We start from the raw sequence: 18045 nt of genomic DNA on the forward strand, positions 1-18045 counted from the left end.
ATTATGAGAGACGCCGTAGTGGAGGGCTCTGGAAATTTCGACCACCTGGGGTTCTTTAGCGTGCACCCAAATCTGAACACACGGGCCTACAACATTTCTGCCTCCATCGAAAATGCAGCCGCCGCAGCCAGGATTCGATTCCACAACCTGCAGTTCAACAGCCGAGTACCTTAGCCACTAGACCACCGCAGCGGGGTATAGCGAAGGTTGACTTGAACACGGTGCGGTGCCTCAAAGATTTCTCGCATGGTCTGGTCAGGGTGACGAAGACAGATTACTATGCCTTCAAGGATGAAATTTCATTTGCATGAATGAACATGCGAAGTACAATGGGATGGCTCTATTCAGTGAATCTGGATGCTCTCTGAGGCACGTGTTGATATACCAATCAGTCTAGCCTATGTATATGTGAAGACAAGAAAAAAAATCGGTGAGTAGCTCTTGCATTAAAATTCAGAGAACAGTTAACATGCCTCTCATAGTACTTCTCTCTGTCCACTGCGAAACCCTGCGACTTTTCGCGCTCTACAGCAGAAATGTTACTAAGCTTATGCTGCAGTAAACACAACCCTCACCTCGTATCGCTTCCAAACTTCCCTTCAGACTGTGCAGAACGTATGCATAAAATGACTGCAATATTCAGTGCCTTTGCGGGTGAAGGTCATCCAAATTATTCTTTGCTTGCAGAGTGAATGAGCTGTTCACAAACCGATGTGATGTGATGGGCAGGATACCGCACCTCCTTGCAGCTGGAAACTGTTGTTCATGCAATGTGCCCCAGATTTTTTTCTTTCTTTTTTTATTTGCCATGCGTAAGTACATCATTATTCTTCATTGCACAATATTTGAATGCACCGCCGCAAAATTCAACAGGGTCTCACTCAATGTGGAATATACTGCCAGCAAACATGCTCCACAGTGACACTTAAACACCTTATACGAAACCACAAATTATCAAAGCAAGGGATCTCGCAAGTAAATTTTAGTTCAATCCCTTCGTCTTTAAACATGTTTAGAATGCGTTTACTTTTCCTTTTTTCCAGTGTAAGATGTTTATAAAAATAAAAAAAATTCTAGCTTAGCACTTTTCTGCAGTCTGGTGTTAACGGCTCAATCAAACTGCAATAGTATTAAATGCCATAGGGCTTTATGAGCAGTTCATCGTTGAATAGCTATGAATTCAGTGTTCCAGTTCACATTCCCCACAACAGTGCAAAAACTCTCATGCTGCTCATCAGCTATAGGTTCAATGTACACCTGCCCAGTGATACCTACACTGACTGTGTTGTCCATTTCAAATTTCATACATAAATATACATGCAGGTGCATTCGGACGTATCTGTCGGAGCTAACACGGGAAAGATCCAGCCCTGACAGCGTTCAGTTTTCGAACTGATTTTTTAATTATCGCGCTGCACCCGCCGCGCGGCCCAAATGCCAACTTCTTCCTTGACGAGCATCGCATTGAGGCGCTACAGGGCTCCCCCCCGTAGAGCGAGAGCCGTAGAAATCACCAGAGGAGTCACCCAGTGGACATGCTTGGATGTTGACATTTGGACTTTAGATTGAAACCCCGCGGCCGCGAGAGCGGCGATATACGCAGGTTTCAGTCGATCAGCAGCTACGACGTCTTCACGGCCATTGATGTCCAGCGTGAACGTCTTAGGTGTACGATGGAGTACGCGGAATGGGCCATCATAGGCTGGTGTTAGTGGTGGCCGTATTTGGTCACGCCGAACGAAGACGTGACTGCAGTCATGCAGATACTGACTGACGAAGACATACTGGGGGTGTCGGTCGGCAGGAATCACAGGAGCAAGGTCCCGAAACGTGGTGCGCAGCTCTTGAATGCACGTGGAGGCATCGTGAGTGGAAGGCGGCGATGATGGCTCGAAGAATTCTCCTGGAAGATGCAGGAAAACGCCATAGACTAGTTCGGCTGATGAGCAGCCGAGATCCACTTTCAATGCTGATCGGATGCCCAGAAGTACGAAGGGGAGGTGGTCGAGCCAACGTTCCCTTGGCTGGTGAGCAGTGAGGGCAGCTTTCAGTTGTCGATGAAGCGGTTTGACCATGCCATTGGCGGAAGGATAGTAGGCAGTTGTGTGGATGTGTCGAATGCCCAGGATATTGGCAAGTGCGGTGAAAAGGGGCGATTGAAACTGACGACCGCGATCAGTGGTGACGACAGAAGGGCATCCAAAGCGCGACACCCAGCCGTTTGTGAAAGCTTTGGCAACTGTTGGTGCTGTAATGTCGGAAATGGTAAACGCTTCCGGCCATCTGGTGAAGCGATCCACACATGTCAGCAGGTAACAGGCTCCTTGCGATGACGGAAGAGGACCGACGATGTCGAGATGGACGTGAGAAAACCTTGCGTCTGGAGGCCGAAACGGGGATGTTGCCATGACAGTGTGACGGTGAACTTTAACGCGCTGGCACTCAAGGCAGGTTCGCGCCCAGCGTCGGACATCAGCATTGATGCTTGGCCAAAGGAAACGAGATGTGACTAGCTTCTGGGTCGCACGAATACCAGGATGTCTCATGTTGTGCAATTGATCAAAAATTGCACGACGAAAAGCTGAAGGCACGAAGGGCCGAGGGACACCAGTAGACGTTTCGCACGTTATTAATGAGGTAGAAAATGGAAGCGGGCACTCCGTGAACGATAGAGACGTGGATGAAGAGCGAAGACGATGCAGCCTAGGATCGTTGCTTTGGGCAGCTGCTAGCTCTTCCTTGTCTAGTGGTGGCTGGGTCAACAAGGCATCGATGCGGGATAGTGCATCAGCAGCAGCATTTTCCGGCCCATGTACGTTTCTGAGATCTACAGTGAACTCGGAAATAAAGCATAGTTGATGGATCTCCCGTGCAGTATAATTGCTGTGATTGCGATGGAAGGCAAATGTCAGGGGCTTGTGGTCTGTAACGACGTAAAAGTACCGGCCCTCCAATAAATGACGAAAATGTTTGATGGCGAGGTACACCGCGAGGAGTTCTCGGGCAAATGTACTGTATTTTGTCTCTGATGGCTTCAGTTTTTGCGAGAAAAACCCAAGTGGCTGCCAACCGGATACGTGCTGCTCGAGAACAGCGCCAACTGCCACGCTTGATGCATCGGTGATGAGACGAATTGGGGCATCAGGGCTGGGATGTATGAGCATGGTAGCGTCTGCCAGAGCCTTCTTGGCAGTGTCGAAGGCAGATGCAGCGTCCTTGGGCCACTCCAGTGGCGCAGCCGGGTCTTTCTTTTTAGCCAATAGGTCGGTCAAGGGCTTTAAGATTGTGGCGCACTTTGGAAGAAAGCGGCGATGGAAGTTTAGTAGGCCCAGAAATTCTCAGAGTCTCTTCAGTGAAGTCGGGGGTGGAAAGTCTTGAATAGCCTTCACTTTGCTGGCGAGTGGTTGGATACCCTTTGGAGTGACAAGGTGGCCTAGGAACTCTATTGTAGCGACGCCGAAGAGGCACTTATTGGGATTAATTACGAAGCCGTAATCATCTGGGCACGGCTTCACCAGCGGAATGCGGTTCGCTAACCCATTTGTCTTCATTCTGCAGTTCTGCCTCATCCAGCTGTACCCCGCCAGCAATGGCGACACTGGATGGCTGAGCATAAACGGAACGGCGCTAATCTTGAACAAGAGGGTCCTACACGTGCTGGTTCTGCTGAATGGAATCAGTCCACGCAAGACAACATCGGCGCATCTCGGTGTGCAGAACCAACTGGCAGCGCCCCCCTCCAGACCACCTATAAAGGCCAGCCTCCCTGAGGCAACGGTCACTGGGCACGGCTTCACCAGCGGAATGCGGTTCGCTAACCCATTTGTCTTCATTCTGCAGGTAAGCAGAAACTACGGTAAATACTTTCGCTCAAGTGACCGCTTCTTGTTGGTGTTGCCGTGCCTACGGCTGTTTAGCATGGCGTCAGATAGCACGAAGTATCTTAAAAAACTGTTGTTGTTGGGAGGAGACATTGAAGCTAACCCAGGCCCCACCCTTGAAGAAGTTTTTAACCAACTGAAGGACATTGCAAGCGACATTAAGGAAATAAAAGAAAAGCGGCTAGTAGACATTGATAACAAACTTGACGCTCTGTCAGTCCTTGAGGTGGAGCTTGGGCACTGTAAAACGCAACTTAATTCAATGACTAGGGTAATACAAACATTAGAAAAAAGAATAGAGGATCTTGAAAATAGGAGCAGAAGATCCAATCTAATCATATACGGATTGTTGGAAGCACAATCTGAGACAAGTGAAACCCTCGAACAGGCAGTAAACAGGGACGTCATACAGGATAAACTCAAACTACAACCGATTGCGATCGAGCGCATCCACCGGCTAAGTAAACCAGCTCCCAATAAAACCAGACCAGTTATCTTTAAATTTGTGGATTCGCGTCAGAAGGAAGCCATACTAAAGAATGGAAAGCCCCTTATGGGAACTGATTACGCTATTGGCGAAGATTTCTGTCGCAAAACTCGCAAAATTAGAAAAAAGCTTTGGGACAGTGCGAAATCGAATTGAGCTAAAAAGGAAAAAGTGGCACTGGCTTTCGAGAGGCTGTACATAAATGACTGCGCGTTCGTTTGGGATGACGAAAAAGAAGAAAGGGTGCCACTGAACAAACAAAAAAACTACGAAATACCAACTCGGCCGAACACGCGGAGTACCACACAAAAGAAAAATTAACATTGCTAAACGTGAATGCCAGAAGCGTCGTGAATAAAGTACAGCCTCTTGAGAACTTGTTGCTACTTCATGAACCAGATATTGTAGCAATCACAGAAACCTGGCTCTCATCAGATATACTCGACCATGAATTCACTCCCCCTAGCTATTCTCTGTCATCCGAAAAGACAGACAATCTCGAGGCGGAGGCGTCGCGTTGTTAATTCGACGTTCCATTTCATACACACTACTGCCAGACGTTCCGGACACAGAAGCGGCTTTCTGCAAAATTTTGTGCAATTGCACAAGCATAGTGACGGGTTGCATTTATCGTAGCCCATCCTCTGGTTCGGAATGCATAGTTTCCATCCACAATTTTCTTCAGCAGCATGTCCATAGCTCTGCAGTCGTGATAATGGGTGATTTTAACCTTGCTGACATAAACTGGAGTACCATGCACCACACTTCACAGGGATCAGAGGATTTATTTGATTTAATGTTAAATTTCAATCTCCATCAAATTGTTTCATGCCCAACTCGTGTTCAAAGAACAGCCACAAGTGTACTAGATTTAATACTTATTAGTAGTCACCTTAGCCATGTGGACACTCAAGTTGATGTTGTAGAGGGCATTTCAGACCACAGAGTGCTTGTTTGCCGGTTAACACTTGATCACAGATTACACCTACAATCAACAGTAAACCATGTCCCAGACTTCAGTAAAGCAGACGACGCCAGCGTACTAACTTATTTAGCCCATGAGTTTTACGAGTTTGTGGAATTGAACTGTGATCCCGTCACAACTGTAAATGACCTTTGGCTAAGGTTCAAGCACATTGTTCTGCACTGCATGAATGAATTTATACCACTGCGGCGTACACGGCCGCAAAGACATAACCCTTGGATCACAAGAGAAATTCTACACGCAAAGCGGAAAGTCAAACGACTTCGGAAAGCAGTAAAAAAAAAAAAGTGATGCAGTGCGAATACATCAAAATTAAAAACAGCTATTTCACACTAAGGCCAAAACAAAGCAAGCAAAACAACATTACTTTGAAGTAACGCTACCGTCATTCATTACTGGTAACCCACAAAGGTTCTGGAAGCATTTCAGCCCTAGAAAAAACAGCAGTCCTGAACTTTAGTTGCAACAGAAAACGGCGAAATCTAATATGTACAACAACTATTTCCACTCTGTTTTTACAAAAGATGACGGGAAAATTCCCCAGCTTGCACACAAAAATAATATTGGAATCAGCCCTATAGATGTAGTTGATGAAGGAATATTTTCTCTTTTGCTCGACCTAGACCCCAAAAAATCTTCGGGATCAGATGACATCCCCAATCCCTTTTTTAAGCGATATGCCGAATGGTGCAGCAAATACCTTGGTATGATTTTCCGCAAATCTCTCGCCGTAGCAAAACTTCCAGACGACTGGAAAAAAGCTAAAATAGCACCGATTCCCAAAGCAAGAAATAGCGATAATCCTTCAAACTTTAGGCCAATATCTTTAACCCTTCAAGCCCTGAATTTTTTATTCTGGTTAGATACACTTTTTGTGCATGTTTTTCTCGTAGTTAGGACCTCAGAAGACCAGATACAAAAACATTGAGCCCCTGGTACAAGCATTTTTGGATTAATTAACGTAACATCAAATTAGGTAATTAGGGCCCAGTGATTGGGAAAAGGAAAAAAATGGCTTCTTTTTTGCTGCCAATCAATGGTGTACACAAAATGAAAACGAACGCCTTACTTTTCAGCCTAATACTCACTGAAACAGCTTCGGTACGTCGTCCCGAAAATGGCGCTCACCCGCCTCAACTTACGCACCTCGGCTTCACGAAAGACCTCTTGTTTTGTTTTGTTTTGTTTCCCTGGGAGGTTGGCTCATACCCAGTCAGGGGGATTGGCCAAGAAAGTGTAGTGCAGTTTTTCTGTGATCATTTTAACTATGTGCAATGAATTGGTATTATAATAAGACTAATGTAAAAATAAAAACAACATAAAAAGAGCAAACGAAAAAAAAAATCAAGTTGAGCAATTTTGAGATTTGAGGTGTTATGTTTACCACTCAGCTGCGTTTACTTCACTCTGCCCTTGAGAGTAATAAATATTTTTTTTTTATTGAAGATCACAAAGGTATACGCTTGGTTGCCTGAATATAATCGCAAACGGCATTGAAAGCATCCCTGTGGCAATGTCCTAAAGCTGAGGCGCCAAAGCTTAGCGCCGTTTCCGCCGTCAATCTAAGGCCTATTTTCCGAAATGGCATCACTAGTAACCTTTTTCTAAGTATCTCGTAGCGGCGACAATACAAAAAATAATGATCTAGTGATTCCATTTCTCCGCAGAATGCGCAGAGGGGTGATGTTGTCTGACCAGCTCTGTGTAGATACAGGTTTACGGGGGGGACACGACATCGAAATTTTGTAATTAAGACTTCGAGCTTTCTGGACTGACTCCAGTGGGGTTGCCATGGAAACATGAGGTGGTTATAGTCTGTCCATGTAATTACTTTTTCTATCGTATCAGTGGAGATTGCTGATTTTCGATATCTTATAGCCGTGATATATTCTACATCTGGCAGTATGGACAAAACTGGCCCATCAAGTGCGGCTCGTGCTAAGGAATCGGCCAATTCATTTAATCTTAATCCACAGTGACCCGGAACCCATAGTAATCTCAGGAGTCTCAACTGCGGCGGTACTAATGTTTTGAATGTGCTTAGAATTCGAGAGTTCTCTGAAGCTGTCAGAGCTGCACAAACTGAAAGAGAATCCGTCATTATTATTGCATTGTTTTGATTTGATGGAAGTTTTCGAAGAGCTAAAATAATCGCCAAGAGCTCCGCTTCAAAAACTGGAGTAAAATCAGGCAGTCTCACTGAAAAGAACCAGTCAAGCAAATCAGAGGCAATGCCTACACCTGCCTTTTGATTATTTACGGAAGCATCTGTGGCTATTATATTTTTAGTTTTTGCATGCTCCAAGTAATCTAATAATATGTTATTTAAAAATTTGAGGGATTGTAATTTTGGCGTTTTGGGGGAATATATCATCATACTCAATAATAACATGACAATTCGAGTCATTAGTCTCAATTACATTTCTAATGTTCACATTTATACTTTGTAGATTTTTTTGTACAAACATTATCTGAGGTGTGTGAAACCGTGGCCGATGAGCAAGAAAGAAGGCGTCTGGGTTTGCGATAAAAGCATATTGAGATCTTCTTGCCGGTAAGCTATAAAATTTTAAAAATGCTTGTACGGTCAAAATTCGAAATCGACAAAGTAGTGTAGGCAGGCGCGCTTACTGGTACAGTACGTTGATAGCCACAAATCTAGGGAGTCCCAGACACATTCGCAGTGCTTCTCGCTCCAAGAGAACTAGAGGTTTCGTTTTATAAGCAGGGCCACCCGAGAATAATATGCAGCCGAATTCCATGATGGGGCGCATGTACATCTTGTACAACGTTATCAAGGTGTGCCTCCGTAACCCATATTTCCGGTTACTTAGCTTGTGTAGTAAGCCTGAAGCCCGCTGTGCTTTGGTAGTTATATACTCTATGTGTGGACTCCAGTTAAGTTTGTCATTATAAATGATTCCCAAATATTTTATAGAGTCTACTTGCTGGATGGGTTCCTGTTTATATAGAATTGAAATTGAAATTGGTTCTGCAAGCGGAAACGCCATGAGCGCGCTTTTGTTGACATTTAACGATAACGAAATCGACTGCAACCAAATTTCTAACATGTTAATATATCTTTGTAATTTAAGTTGTAATGAGTAAATACCACAGTCAGCAGCAAAGAGTGCGATGTCATCAGCATAAATGTAGACAGTAACTTCTTGATCTGTTAGAATTGTGCTCATTAAAGTATTAAATAATATTGGAGATAAGACTGCTCCTTGGGGAACTCCGCGCGTTTGTTTAAATCTAGATGAGGAACATCCATCCTTGACGCAGTAGAATTCTCTTGATTTTAAGAATTCTGCCACCCACTCAATAAAATATTGTGGGAAGTTCAAGCTCTCTAGCGTATTTAACAATATGAAGTGCTCCACACTGTCATACGCCTTGGCTATGTCAAGCGTTACTAAAGCAGCGTATTGCCTTCTTTTACGCGCGAGCTGTATTCGGCTCTCTAAATCAGCATGGGCACACCAAATTGAGAAATCACTACGAAAGCCGATTTGGTTCGGTTTTATTACTAAATTGTCTGCCATACAGATACTTACTCGGCTATGTAGGACCCTCTCTACTAGTTTGACCATGTTAGATGTTAGAGAGATTGGTCTGATATTATCGACTGTTAATCCTCCACCCGGATTTTTTAGTATAGGAATCACCTTTGCTATCCTCCAATCCTGCGGCACCCATGAGTTTTTTAAGGAGTAGTTAATAACATTGGCGACGTCTCGAGGCGATAAATTGAACAGAATTTTAATCATGGGTACTGTGATTCCATCTGGGCCAGGAGATGCACAGGGTAAATGTTTAATCACGTTGGATACTTCAGTCTGTGTCACTTCTTCAAAGTCAGACTTTGTCGTAGACTTGTGCCAGTTGTTTGGCACTACTGAAGTGAATCTGCTTTCCAGACCTTTACCGATTGCCTCTAAGGTAGTGGTCATTTCTTGTGCCGACAGATTATCACAAGCTACATTAACTGGTGATGGCAAGATTTTCCGAGCTCTCATATATCGGAACAGGGCTTTCATATGTTTAGGCTTCGACAGGTATTCATAATGCCTTCTGTCATAATCTTGTTTAGCCTGAGCTACCGTTCTTTTAAAGCCCGCCGCAATGAATTTATAATCGGCCCAGTTTTGTGGGGATTGATTATGTAAGAGCTGCTTCCAAGCTGCCTGACGTCGTCGGTGCTCTCTTGTACATTCATCATTCCACCAACGGCTATATACTCTTTTTGTGGATTCAACAGTAAATTCGGCTCTTTTGTAGGATCGTTTAATGACTGCGTTTATTTTCAGTGCTTTTTATCATCGCTCTCTTCCGAGTGAAAAGCCAGTGCTGACTTCAGGTCATTCCTAAATTTAGTGTAATTTACAAATACTCTTACATTTGAACAAGATGGAATTATCGGACAAGAAATTTCAAAACTTATCGGTAAGTGGTCACTGTTGGTGCCACAGTCCAGCGCTTTCCAAGAAGAAGTAGTAATGGCTGAACTGACAAAACTTAAATCTAAGGTCGACCTGGAGTGATTACGAATAAATGTGGGGGTTCTGACGTTGAGGCACGTCAGGTCATTGGCCATTGTCCACTCCCACAAGCGTTTCCCACTAAGATCAGTTCTAAAACCCCAACTCGTGTGGTGGGAATTAAAGTCTCCAACTAAAACTTTGTCTTCGCACCACGATTTTGTAGCTTGATCCAAACTTCGTGTGTCTTGAACTCCATCCGGAAAATACATATTAACTAAAGTGAAAGGAGTGCAGTTGGGCAGTGTAATGTCTACTGCCGAAAATTTCGCATTCTGGCGACATATGTTTGTATGAGCATTTGACTTTCATACTAATTCTATTACTAATAAAGAGAGCTAGACCCCCACCTCTCGATGGACGGTCTAATCGAAAATATTGGAAGTTATTTAAATGGAACAAATTATGTGCAGATAGCCATGTCTCTTGTAATGCTATAATATCAGGAGCGAATTTAGAAGTCAAGTATACCAAATCCGTAGATGCAGAATGGATTGATCGGCAATTCCAATGGAGAATCTTAAGCGACCCTATGGTTTCGAAAGAGCTGCTTCCGCTATAGCTTTCTCTAGAATGCTTTCTTTCAAGAAATCCCTCTTTGAAAGGCTCTCCTTTTCTTTGAGATACTTTTTGTTCTTTGTTTGTTTCGGTGAGTTAGTTTTCCTTGACACAGGGGATCTAGATCTCTTCAGGGACCTAGGGTCCAAATGCATGTCATCGGAATCTATTGTATATGCAGCTTTGTCCTCACTGACACTCTGTATATCTACTGCAGAGGGTGCTGTAGACGGAGAATACGATGGTGCGGTTTCAAATTCCTCATTTTGGCTGTGGACGCCTATTGCAGAGGCTCCTGCGGGCTGATAATACGATGGCGCAGTTTCAGATTCACCGTCAGCTATTGGTCGTGAACTCTCAACATGTTGGGATACTAGGCCTGACTCTCCCGCTGTACCAAATATGCGAGTCATCTGGTTAGCCAAAATTTGAGATAGAGAATCGCAAAGGTTAGAAGTCAGTCGTTCCATGGCTTTTTCAAGAGCCTTTTCTATGGCCTCCGCTATATTCAGGGAAATCGACCCATTTATTTCCGAGAGATGTCGTGCTGCAACACTGGCATACCCCTGAGTTCTAGTCTGTATTTCCGCTAGGGCTTCTCGTCGAGAACAGCGCCTACGCCCTATAATTTCAAGAATTTGCATTTCTCGAGCCTTTGCAGAACAATCAGGATTATCTGCACAGTGTTGTTCGTTGCAGAGACAACATTTCTCTTCTTTAGCTTTGCAGTAATTTGTTTTGTGGTTGTCACCACACACTCGGCATCTGAGTTCTGACCTGCATCCTTTAATAGTGTGACCGTATCGCCAGCACTTCGTACACTGGAGTGGTCGCGGTGATAGCGGTTCCACTCTGTATATTAGTGGCCATGCCTTGATTTCGCTTGGGCGATTCGCTCCAGCAAAGGTTACAATTACCGACTCAGTCGGCGTCTTCTGCTTCTCTACTAGTCGTGCACACCTATAAACGGAAATAGCACCAGTCACGGCAAACATCTCTAATACCTCAGACGGGGTCAAGTTAACATCGACACCGCGAACAATACCTTTCACACATGCCAGATGCGGAGGAATAAAGGCGCTCACCGGATTGGTCGCGAAACTCGAACACTCCAATAGGTCTTAGACACAGAGCTGATCAGATGAAAAACATAGAATACCACCTCTGCCGAACTGGCGGACCTCTGTGATGCTGTGAAAGTGAGACGTCACAGCTCTAAGCTCCGCCTGGATCACTTTCGGATTCTTCATCCGAATGAAGCCGTCATTGCTAGGGACGAGGGCCACAGGAACTGCGGGAATGCCGTTGCGTAGAAACTGATCTACTGGTATTTCCTGTGGCGGAAGTGAAGCAGACCAGGGGCAAGCCCCGGGTCCAGGTGAAGAAAACTGCATCTAAGTGAACTTTCTAGCGCTAAAAGCGCTTACTTAGCTGTAAAAGCACTATAGGAACACCTAATAAAGACAAAGAAAGCACAGCCACTACACAAACTTAGGCCAAAACCCTAGAGCAAGCACGACAAGCTACTTGCGTGTTCGAGCGTTCAGCTTCGAGCGTCCGGTTCCGATGGCTTCCTTCAGTGGATTCTTCTTCATCATCTCCTCGGTCGCGCTTCTTCTTCTTTGTGGCTGCTACCTCGACAAACATGCCGCAATATTGATGTGAATTGCAGTGGGGATCATTCAAGAACTATGCCCCCAAAAATGAGCAGTATTGGTTGCGTTTCCGAGATCCTAGGGCAAATGATGTGCGGTGGTGTCAATTGACACCGCCAGGGCCGAAAGGGTTTAAACCAGCACGTCATGCAAAATATTAGAACATATAATTTTGAAACACTTAACCGTTTCTTTAGAAGGTAATGGCGTTTTGTCATCTTGCCAGCACGGGTTTCGCAGCGGATTATCGACTACCACGCAACTAACAGAAGTTGCTCACGATTTAGCATTATCTATTAACAACTGCATGCAAACGGATATCATACTATTAGACTTTGCAAAAGCGTCTGATTCCGTATGCCACAACAAATTAGTTGCAAAACTTCGAAGTATTATTGGAGATGGAATATTAACAAATTGTGTTAAGGACTTCTTAACTAATCAATCACAATATGTCCTGTATGACCATGTACCATCAGAAAACTTGCCTGTTACGTCCTGAGTACCACAAGGCTCCGTTTTGGGGCCTTTGTTATTTCTTGTTTTTATTAACGATATCACAGACAGTATCTCTTGCACCATTAGGCTTTTCGCCGACGACTGCATTATTTACAAAGAAATTAACAGTCATTCAGATCACCTTGCACTAAGCGATTCTTTACACCATCTTTCCAACTGGTGCGACATGTGGCAAATGTCGATTAACCCCAAAAAAAAAACAGTGTGCATGATGATAACCCAAAAAAAAAGAAGCTATCCAGTATGACTACAGCATTAAAGGCACCAGGCTTGAAAAAGTGAATGCGCACAAATATTTAGGCGTCACGATAACGTCAAGCCTCAGATGGGATGCGCACATTTCCAACATTACTTGTTGGTTGCTCTGCGCAAGCTCTTTTATCTTCGCAGATGCCTTCGGTTGGCCCCTCACTCAACCAAGCTTTTAGCCTATACTACTTACGTAAGACCGGTATTAGAATATGCTAACACAGTATGGTTTCCTTATACAGTCACTAACATTCAAAAGCTAGAATATGTACAGAGGAAGGCAGCAAGATTCATCTGCAACAAATATAAGCGCACTGATTCTCCTACAAATATGTTAGCAAGCTCTAGCCTCCAAACACTTGCGATTCGAGCAAAACAAGCGCGCCTTAAATTTCTTTTTCAGCTACTTCACAACCATTATAAAATTGACCCATCATTGTACATCCGTCCGTCAGACTCCCGCGTTATTAGGCACAAACATTCATACACACTGAAGAGTAGTCTTACCGCAACGACACGTGCAAGCACTCCTTTTTTCCACTTGCCATAAGGGAATGGAACTGTTTGGATTCCTCCATAACTAGTGCGAAATCGGTATGCGACTTTGCACTAAAATTATAAAATATGTTCTCTTAATGCGGCAATACTCGCATTACCAGAAGCATTGCGCCACCAGTGAAAGTTTATTAGTGGAGTGTACAAGTGTTAACTGGAGTGTTTGGAAGTTTGCTATTTGTTTGCCTGTGTACCACTGCACTTCATGCAAAATTTCTCTTCTTTTTGGTGATGGTTTCTTTGTCTTTGCAGATGTAAACAATTTGTATATTTTTCGCTCTTATACTTTGTGATGACTGTCATTTCACTACATTCCTGTTTCTGTTTTCTGCACTGTTAATGTACCACCTGCATGTACAATCTGTGCGCCCACCTGCTATGGTCTCGGAATGAGACTGGCAGTATTGAAAATAAATAAATAAATAAATAAATCCAGGCGGTGGAACAGGGTGCGCAGGTGGGCTTCATGCTCAGGGTCGGATGAGCTTGCTACAAGGAGGTCATCAAGGTAGGCAAATACGAAATAGAGACCTCGCGTGACATCGTTGATAGTGCGCTGAAAGGTCTGTGCAGAGTTGCGCAATCCAAAAGGCATCCTCACATATTCAAACAGACCGAATGGGGTGGTGATGGCCGTCTTCGGAATGTCGGCGGGTTCTACAGGAATCTGATGGTAAGCCTTCATTAAGTAAATCTTAAAGAAGATTGTGCACCCAGCCAAATTTGATGCGAAATCCTGTATGTGAGGAAGTGAATAGCGGTCTGGTAAGGTGTGGGCATTGAGAGCGCGGTAATCCCCACATGGTCTCCAGTCGCCAGGATCTTTCTTCGGCACCATGTGGAGTGGCGACGCCCAGTTGCTGGAGGAAGGCCGCACAATGCCGAGTTCAAGCATGTGCTCAAACTCACGGCGGGCGATGGCGAGGCGTTCTCTAGATAGTTGACGGGGTCGTGTAAAAATGGGAGGTCCAGTGGTCACAATGTGGTGAGTGATGGAATGCTTCACCGGTGACTCTCTGGTCTGCAGCTTCGTGATGCTGGGAAAGTCGTCGAGTATTTTTGCATACGGCGAAGCAGGTGTGAGAGCTCGCAGTCCCGTTGGCGAGGAAGTACAGAGTACACCGTTGATGGAGAGGCGGGTTTTGCGATCAATGAGGCGATGAGCATGCATGCCCACAGCAAGGTTGAAAAAACTGAGGAAGTCAGCTCCAAGAACAGCTTGCGAGACGTCAGCGAGGATGAAAATCCAGCGGAACGTACGGCGTAGTCCAAGGTCAAGTGTAAGAGAGCGTTGTTGGCCGTATGTGCGAATGGCGGAATTGTTGATCGCTTGGAGTGGGCAGGTCTGTTCGTTGCGACGGCGATCTGCACACGAGGCCGGGATGACGCTAACCTGGGCTCCTGTGTCGACGTTCAGTTTTCGAACTGATTTTATTATCGCGCTGCACCCGCCGCGCGGCCCAAATGCCAACTTTTTTTTTCCTTGACGAACAGCGCATTGAGGCGCTACACATCTATTAAACAAGCGGCAGAATGTTCTTTTCGTTTTGTGCTCACATGGCACCAATGAGCAGCAAGCAGAGGAAAAGCCGGTTCACTAGGCAAACACATTTCCCTAAATGTTTCGCGCGCCCGCGAGGCGTTGTGGGATTGCTTGAAAGAGGTCTATTGAAACAAGGCCTGTACACATGCCTTTTTTTTTTTTTGGAATCTTCGTTGGTGCAAAAACAACTTTGAATCGTAGCAGGATTTGACTTTTGGTAGAATGCAAATGATAACTTATAAAATATATTACTTTTTAAAATTTGCTATACTCGAAGCACAAAAGTTGGTATTACAAGATTTTTAAACATAAAAATATGAACTGATGTGAGGGTAACATCCTTATTTGACCTTAAAGCGGGGCTTCGGGCGAGTGCAGATTTTCTCTAAATATACGATTTTACGGCTTAGCATCACTTCACTGCAGTGAATCCACTTTTACTGAGGGTTACATGCAAAATAAAGTACACTTGTATAGGTGCTTCCGTGGCTTAGCACCACTCCACTGCAGTCAAACCACCTTTACAAAGTGTGACATGTGGACTAATATGCACCTATTCGTTTATTTTGAATATTCAAAATTCTCAAAAATATCGATTCGATTCAAATCATATTTAAAATCTGCATTATTCATCTGAATATTCAAACCTATAGCTAACAAATTTTATAGCAGCTGTGCTTTAACGTATGTGCGCTCTCTCGCATTTCACGCCCATGGGCAGGAGCCAAACCCTTGTTTCTGAGCTTAGCAGTGCAACAAGTTAGCCACTAAGATACCATGACAGGCTCTATTAAATACAAGGAGTGAATGCCTACGACGGCTTCTTAAAAGGACAAATGCTATGATGCGCTAATAATTGATGCCCATACATGGTACAACTGTAGTTAAACTAAATGCACAACAGACAAAGGCATGCAAGAGGAAAAAAGTGCTTCCTCTTTTAAAGGTCAGATTTGTGTGTCACATATGGCGGGAGTGATGTGTGTGAAGGTCCAGTACTATAAGTCTTAGTACACTAACACTTGCTTGGTGTTTCAGAATTTTCGAAAGTGTTTGGCAAACTATCAGTTCATGAAAAAGGTGTCAGTTAAAGTTATAAGCAATGCTCAGGGGTGGAACTGGGTACATGGGTTTGGGCGCAGTCCTGGGAGCAGGCAAAAGTGCCTTTTGTAGCAGGCTTGGAGCATCCGGAAAGACTTTTTTTTAGAGAAAGCTTGGAGCAGCCAGAAAGACCTCTTTAAGTGAGATTGAATCCAAAAGAGGTAACTGATAATCTCGATTCTCAATTGCTATAGTTCTTTAACAAGGGTGCCAATAGTTGCCATGTGCACCCTGGTCCGAGGAATATTGACATGACTCATCCATGCATAGTAAAACAAAGGCAAAGCCTTGAAAGGAACGAGTTCCTTACATGCTTTTCTCATAGCACTGTGCCACTTCCACATGACATTGTGTCCTGAGTTCTGATTTTTTTTGTGCTTTAGCACCAGCGTTTGGTGTGAAGCATGCTGGCTATTGGCGTGGTGCCTTCTTTCAGAGGAGGGTGCAGGAGCATGCATGCTTCATAGAAGCGGCTGTTGGTGGCTCGTGTAGCTGCAAAGGGCTCATTAGGGGCTGTGCTTGGGGGCTTCTTTTAATGTTGTTTAAGTGCTCCTTTGTGTCAGCTTTGGTTACATGCTTGTGTGGAATCACCTTGTTTTATGGCTGACTAAACTATCAAATTTTTTGCTTCTATTTTTGGGGGACTGCCGCTTACAAATTTGGCCCTTATAAATAACTAGGCAGGCAGCTGTGCTTTTTTTTTTGAAAATTTTGTCTGCTGTTGATGCATTAGTACTCATCACTACCAGTTCCACGACACTCCTCATACAGCCTGAATATGCCATTTACACTGCTGCTGCTTGCACTTATCTTTTTTGTATGCATGTTTTATATTTGCTCACATAATAATCACGTTTTCTTCATTTTTGGATAATTTACTGACTTAAAGGTTTGATTTGTACAGTAGATAAAGTTTTGGAACAGGTCGACTAAATCTGAAACTGGAAGCTGGAATTGTGATGGCTACGTTGTGCCATAACCAAACCATATCAGGTTGAAGTGTGCCTACCTTCATGTTACAGGTGCATGTTTAGATTGCCTTGTAATGAAGAAGCCCTGAAAAGCCTCTCCAAGTAATCATCAAATGTCTTCATTAGAGAAACCTAATTCATCCCAAATTGACTGTTGGAAAAGTTTTTGAAATCTGCGAAGTACTAGCGGAGTTACAGGAATTTGTCACATGCTTTACGTGCTTTTTTTCATCTTTTGTTTGAGTGAGCACACTCAAAGCCACGCAGGAGGGGAGGACTAGGGGCAAGACACTATGCCTATTTATTAATGTGCATCCTGACCTTGAGCGCTTTCATTCCCCCCCCCCTTTTTTTTTTCTTCAAACATGGCGCTTCTCAGTGTAATCACGAACATGTGTACGGGCATGTGGCAGCCTCCCGTTGCGGTTGTAGACATTGCACTTGAAGCACAGTCAGTTGGATAGGGAGTCTCATTTTTTGAGGGAAAACAGTGTTTTTCAGGTGACTGATAATAAATTATGAATAACAGGCTGCGTGCTTCCCTATAATGTCTGTCTCACATGCTCTCAAGTTGCATGACTACCCTCGGCAGCATTTTCTGACGGTGCTCAAAAAGTGTTGCGGGGCCTTTTCACTTGCTTCATGGAGAGTACTGTGTACACTTTACTGATATTGTTGAAAGGAATGCCCATTTTAGCCTGTCTGATTCCTGTATATCTGCCATCTGCTACACTTTATAAAAACAATTTTAATACGATTTAAGTGATGACAGCAGATGACCCAGGCCACTAAATTGCTGAACATTTAAAGTTATCGTCAAGGCACTCGAAGAACAAGAGGAAAAGGTCTCCTCACTGGTGCAAGTGTGCCCTTAATTGGCTATGCTTTATATGGTTTTGCCTGCTTCAACATCATCAAAGTGCATGAAGAACAAGAAGAAGAATTCTCTGTGGCACGAGTGTGCGATCAAATGCTTAGCTATTTCTGGTTTTCCCACTTC

At 44.1% G+C, this 18045-nt stretch overlaps 1 protein-coding gene across 1 annotated transcript in view; it reads left to right on the plus strand.

Annotated features, from left to right (window-relative positions):
• Positions 1-2151: 2151 nt before the first annotated feature.
• Positions 2152-18045, plus strand: part of LOC142775435 (uncharacterized) — a 37425-nt gene continuing 21531 nt past the window's right edge. The window contains exon 1 of the mRNA XM_075876831.1: positions 2152-3840. Within this exon, the coding sequence (XP_075732946.1) occupies positions 3523-3840 (318 nt within the window). The 5' untranslated portion in view covers positions 2152-3522. The remainder of the gene's footprint in view (positions 3841-18045) is intronic.

The sequence above is a fragment of the Rhipicephalus microplus genome, chromosome X (assembly GCF_043290135.1).
Source record: "Rhipicephalus microplus isolate Deutch F79 chromosome X, USDA_Rmic, whole genome shotgun sequence".
NCBI classification, from domain to species: domain Eukaryota; kingdom Metazoa; phylum Arthropoda; class Arachnida; order Ixodida; family Ixodidae; genus Rhipicephalus; species Rhipicephalus microplus.